This window comes from Odontomachus brunneus, unplaced genomic scaffold (genome assembly GCF_010583005.1).
Source record: "Odontomachus brunneus isolate Ranch 3 - 2012 unplaced genomic scaffold, Obru_v1 Obru_scaffold_225, whole genome shotgun sequence".
Lineage (NCBI taxonomy): Eukaryota > Metazoa > Arthropoda > Insecta > Hymenoptera > Formicidae > Odontomachus > Odontomachus brunneus.
Window position 1 is genome coordinate 35,429 of NW_022639675.1, and position 6,367 is coordinate 41,795.

General features: G+C 30.0%; 2 protein-coding genes across 8 annotated transcripts in view; one reads left to right on the forward strand and one right to left on the reverse strand.

The window, feature by feature from the left end:
• LOC116852449 (uncharacterized protein C1orf112 homolog) overlaps nt 1-6,367 on the forward strand; it is a 202,655-nt gene that overhangs the window by 31,855 nt on the left and 164,433 nt on the right. The window lies entirely within an intron of this gene.
• Nucleotides 1-6,367, reverse strand: part of LOC116852451 (E3 ubiquitin-protein ligase LRSAM1-like) — an 18,983-nt gene that overhangs the window by 9,768 nt on the left and 2,848 nt on the right. For 4 of the 5 annotated variants that reach the window (XM_032832864.1, XM_032832863.1, XM_032832866.1 and 1 more), the window contains 2 exons: nt 2,308-2,724; nt 354-383 (listed from right to left, as the gene is read on the reverse strand). In XM_032832864.1, coding sequence (XP_032688755.1) covers nt 354-383; nt 2,308-2,724 — 447 coding nt within the window. The remainder of the gene's footprint in view (nt 1-353; nt 384-2,307; nt 2,725-6,367) is intronic. The other variant, XM_032832865.1, reaches the window with a different exon arrangement.

Sequence of the window (6,367 nt, forward strand, 5' to 3'; positions counted from 1 at the left end):
TATATATATATATATATATATATATATATATATATATATGTATGTATATATGTATATATGAATGTATATATGTATATATGAATGTATATATGTATATATGAATGTATATATATATATATATATATATATATATATATAAATATAAAGAGTTATTCTTACTATTAGTATAGTAAACTATATTAAGACATTGCAGACATTTTCAAACACAAAAACGTGCATTTAATTTTTCGTTTTTGCTCGCGCAAAAGAAATAATCACAGGAAATAAATAAATTAGGCGAGAAAATCATAAATAAATGTAAAAAAATATAGGATCTGAGAAGCATACGAAACTCAGAGAAGCATCCAACATGCCTTGATTTTGTCTAGCTTCTGTAACACTGCCTAAAAAAGAAACAAGAGAAGAAATAGTGAATATATCGTCGAAAGCACATAGTGTGCGGCAGTTGTGCACACTACAGACAATTTAGCGCACAGAGACTTGTTACTTTATTACACTTAGAAAATTGCGTAAATATTCAGAAAAGGTCACTTTTCAATCACTTTTTAATTTGAGATATATTGTAGTGAAAATTATTTAAAATAATTTTCAGAAAGAACCAAGTGGAAGACAGCATTGGTTGTCGAGGTATTATAAAATGAAATTTAAAATTTGGTTACTTTTTTTCCGAAGCATTATAATTCACTTTAGTAAACAGTATGTTTATGTAGGCAAGTTACTATGAATACATTATGGGATAAGCAGCTAAAAGTAACCAAAAGAAGACTTTCCGCTATGTATAAAATAGCAAGTTCTGAAAAGATTAGTATAGACCTCTACACAAGGTTTGAATTTAAATGTGTAACGAAACTTATAAAGAATTATTTTTATGATAAGTCATTTAAATTGAAATTGTGAAGCCTTTGCTAACTTTTTTAGAAATTATTTTAGTATATAATAAACTCATCAGTCTAATAAGACAAACCATTTCAATAACAAAATTTTTTAACACATTAGCGTCGGATAACGCACAGGTGCGTCATCTGGATTTTTGATTTAGGTCCGGATGACGTGAAAATACGTCATTGGGATTTTCATATATCTGTCTTAATGTAAATTTATAAAGCAGTATAAATGATACAATTTCTCTTCATAAATGTCACATGTTTCACGAGTTAAAATAATTGTATACGTTTTCAACTTTTTGTTCTTTTCGTGATTATCGATACTGGAATTGTGTATATGTTAGAGCGATAAGGTATAAACACAATGAGGTATCCCTTTACATTTGATAAAATAATCGTGCATCGACAAATCAAGAGTAAAATTTTTTAATATTTTCTTGATCTCTGCAACAGTGCTGGGAGTTTGTGCCTGCGCATGCCAGAACACGCGAAACAAATTACTATTTTAAAATTTAATTATGTTAAAATGTAATTTTGTTTTGAACATTATTTCAATGTCAAATTTATATATTATTATTTTTATACTTTATTCATGTGTAATATTTTCAAAAATGTTAAAATTAACATTTAATTTTTTCTTATGTATGCTACTGTGAGAAGAATACCAAATTTTTATTTTTTAATAAAAAAGTTGAGAATCTCTGAAAATTGTATGTTAGAAAGTGTAAATTATGCAAAAAAGTAATTTACCACTTTCCTCAACATTTCTTTGAGAAATATTAACTATTTAAAAAGTTATAATAGTTCTTTTCTTTCTAACGTAACACGATTAAAAGAAGAGATGCGAAATATTCCCATATCCACGTCAAACGCGGTCCCAAACACCCTGACATTAATATATTAATATGTAAATATAATACATACAATAAATAGTTTGGATAGTAGCAGATTGAGAGCCGTTTATATACTGTCAGGAATAGATGAAAACAATTGCCAATAATATATAATATAATAGAAATTTAAAAAAAAATATAAACAAAGACTTCTTCCAGTTAGAAGCAGTGATGCCATTTTCAGGTTGACTATACGTTTCAGCCTACACGGTCGCTTATTTGTGTGCGTACCCCTCCACACGCTAAAGTATATAGCCCAGACCTGAAAATGGCATCACTGGTAAGAAAGTGAGCAATAAATTAATATAGCGTATATTAACGTCGTTTACAACATCAGCATATATCTAGAAAAAAAGATATTAAACTTTATTTTATTACATCTTGAAAATTAACGGCGTCACCTACTTGATTTTTGTTGAAAATCATTTTTCCCTATCAAATATATTGCTATTAAAAGTACTGGTGAAATGTGACCTTACTTGGCTATTTATCGAAAATTCTAACATAACGTACTAAATGATAAGTAATACCTGCACGTCGTTACATTTATTATGGTGTACCGTCTGCATGTCTTCCGAACTGATATCTCTGGAGATATTGGTAGTTTCGGATACTGAATCCTCTGGTGAATATTCGATGCCACTTTCATTCGCCAGGAAAGCGACAATCACAATCGTGCCGCCATTTAAAATATCCTGCGGCGGATAGGAAAGGTTCAGTCCATCGATATTGAAATTCGTCAAGTGTTGAACATAGCCGAGGGACTTGGGCAGCTTCTGCAGTGACTTGTTGTGACCAATGTCTAAGGCAGTGAGCTGCTGCAGCTGTCCGATCTCTTCGGGCAGCTGTTTTAGATTATTCCTCGAGACGTTGAGGACTGTTAGTTTGCTTAGTTGAACTATCTCGTTGGGCAGTTTGCGAATATTGTTGTCTTGTAAATAGAGTTCCTAGGGGATATATACGATATATGAGAAAAAAGGACAATAAATATAATAAAATAAAAGCTTTTATGTTAAATAGCCAATAAAAGCTTATGTATTAGTACTTATATATAATGCAATAATAGATAGAGAAAATAAATAAAAAAAATGATAATTATCCATAATAAGTTGACCTCACCGATTTCAACGGCCTTGAAATATGTTGTTTAAATTATGATTCTCTTAGTAATCATTAAAACATTTCAATAGCCATTCATTGATTATTAAACAATTATTTAAAAAAGTTTGAAGAAAATATTAGTTAACCCGTTTCGCCCCAAAATGATCTAAATTTTGTCTTTTCTTCATTACAATAATTTTGACAGAAAACATTTATAGATCTTTCCGGCACTCGATACCCTATAGATGTAAGACATATCCTTTCTGAATCTGAAGTCCATTTTTTGCTATCATGCGCCATTTTTTCAATATGGCGGCTGAAACGCCAAAAATTTAAAAAAATAGAATATCGTTTGTTCGTATCTCACTTTTCGACATGAATCTGTCATAGGATCGTGCTAGTTGTCTGGATCTGATGGAATAATGTATTTAGTTAAAATATGGTACTATGCAGATAAAAAAATTTATTATGGTACATTCAATATGGCAGTTTTTATAAGAACATTTTTGTTTTTATCGCTTTTTTCAGATTATTTATCCCTTACTTGAAAATAGAGGTCGTATAAAATTTTTTTTTAAACAAAAGTTGTTAGTTTCTTTACGTAGAATAAAATTCTATAATAGAAAAATAGATGTTTCTATTTAAAAAGCAAAGTTGACCTTCAAATAACATTCAAAGTGACTTCCAAGGTCAAAGTCAAGATCACCTTTAGATGTCTCCCTCTGAACCCGACAACTTTTGTCTGAAACATTTTTGCTGAATATGCTTGGCTGAAGAATTATCAGGATGCATCTTTTAAAATGGGACATCCTGTATTATTGATTTTTTTTAGCAAAGCAATTAGGGAAGCTTTCGGTAATCGGCATACATACGAAAATGTAAGCAATGACGTTTAAGATATGCAGATACAATTCCCAGATAGGACAGATAATTCAAAAAGAATTCAGTCGTACGTCACCAATTCTGAGTTCATTTTTAGATGCAAAAAGAATTCTTTTCACTGAACTTTGAAGAATTCTTTTTGCATCTAAAAATGAATTCAGAATTGGTGACATACAACTGAATTCTTTTTTAATTCTTTGTGCTATCTAAATTATTATCTTGAAAAGTTAAAATATCAATTTGCACATCAGTGATGCCATTTTCAGGTTCGGACTACACGGAGCGTGTATAATTGTATTGTATATCTTAAACGTCATTGCTTACATTTTCGTATGTAAGCCGATTACCGAAAGCTTCCCTAATAGCTTTTAGCTTTGCTAAAAGAATCAATAACATAAGTAGACTTCCATCTCGATTGACTTTCGATATTCTGTCCTGCGTGACAACTCGCAACTCTCTTTTTAAAATGTATCTTTCTTTTTTATCATTGCATTTAACTTTATGCGTTTCTATTCTACAAATACAATAACCTATCATATAACTGCATATTGATTAGCAAAAAAGTTAGAAAATATTTTTATCGAAATTATACAGATAATCTATATTTCAGATTCTTTGTAAGTGCGATAGAAAGTTAAAAAAGTAGTAAATCTCTCAATTACCCATACGTTATAGTTAATATGTTTTATCATATTAACCCGAGAGTGGGCGCATTAACGGGACCAACGTTAGTGGACGCCATTTCGACCGAAATATATTTAAGCACATATATGTGTAATAATTAAGTAATAATAAATTACCAATCCAATTATTAAAAGAAACATAATAATTGAAAGAAATAATTTTATGATGTCACTATTTCTTTTTTTCCCATCTTTTTTTCTCTTTATCATTTCTATGTCTAATATATTTAGGAAACATATTATATATATTAAACTTATTATACATATGTGAATATATTAAAAATAAAATCATAATATTTTTATTTTAATTGCATTAATATAAAATTATATTCTTTTAGTTTAATAAAATAAAATAAGAATTTCTTGCTTCTCTTATTTTACTTTGATTAACTTAAACATTGATTTAATAAACTTAAAAATTTACTTGGTAAATTTAGAAATAGAGAATAAATCTTCTTGATTTAATGGCAATATTAAAATTATTACATTATGTATTGTTTCAATAATTCAAGTATTAATTTTAATAATATCGCTATTGAATCAAAAATATATATTTCAATTACGCGTGCTGTTGAAAATTTTATTGATTCAACAAAAAAGAGAGAACCGTCCGTCCAACTACGATGTTGGAAAGACAATAGACGTTCGGCGATATATCGAGCGACAGAGATAAAAGACTAACGTTAGTAGGCCGCTATGGTCTTTTAGACCGACTAAAAACGTATCAAATTTCACATAGAAATAAGCGCGTCTACGCCGTCTACTTCTTCATGTTATACAAGAAAACATCAAAGAAAATTTACGTAAAAGCGAAAATACAATAATATCAATAAATTAGATGATATAAGTAGAAAACGAAAAAGTACGGGAAAATACCGATACGCGCCCACTTCCGGATTAAGCATTATGTTATTTTATTATTATATATGATATTAAAAAAACATGTACAATTATTATAGGCGCTCGCTGGTTTTGCGCGTTATTGGCACGATTCATCTCAAGCTTTTAAATGCATTTCTTTCCGGTTAAGGGAGCACGCAAAAGGAGGGATAAGTGAAAAAGAATGGGTTGTGAGTAATAAGATCGCTGCTAGCTCGTGCCTGCTGCTGTAATTGTCAGCAGCAGGCACGAGCAGTCTTTGAAACAAAGACAGATAGAGATTCGCTGTCCATCATTGTCTAACTCATATCTACTCAGAGTCGTAGCACATAATAAAACCTAATCGTATTCACCAAACGACGAGAATACTGGACAAAGCTCTTACTCTTACCACTATAGAGCTTTGGTTCCATTGTCAACTCGGAGTTCTCGGCTGATTACCCAGGAGTCTTAAGGGAATGCTGAAGTTAATGACACATTTTTTCGAACAATGTCGATAATGCAGAGACGATCATCACTAAATAATCACGCTTTTTATATTTCTTGTACATATAGAACTTATGTAAATGTATGCTTTGTTTTACTATATTCAGTGGAAAACTTAACTATGTATTTCTTAGAAATCTTTCTGCAAACTTTTCGAATATTTTTAAGCTGCTGAAATCAAATGCAAAAGTACAGCAATATTTTTTTAAATTTTTCTCTTTGGAGTATACTTTCGACATGTACAAGCTGCGGAACTTTTAGATTAGGAAAATATACTAACTGACAGCTTGAGATTTTACATTCAAAATTTTTTTTTATTTTCGTCACATATTGAGCAATGCTCTTATTTATTTTTACACGTACTTTCAATGCGTAAAAATGTGGAATTCTGTACAACCAATACGACGTAAACTTTGCAGAAAATGTCAGTATTTTGTCGGTAAAGTTTTCAGCTTTAGCATCTCTTTAAAGAACGAATTTTCTTTGTAAGTGAATAAATTTATTATATGTCACACACACACACACACACACACACACACACACACACACACACATAAAA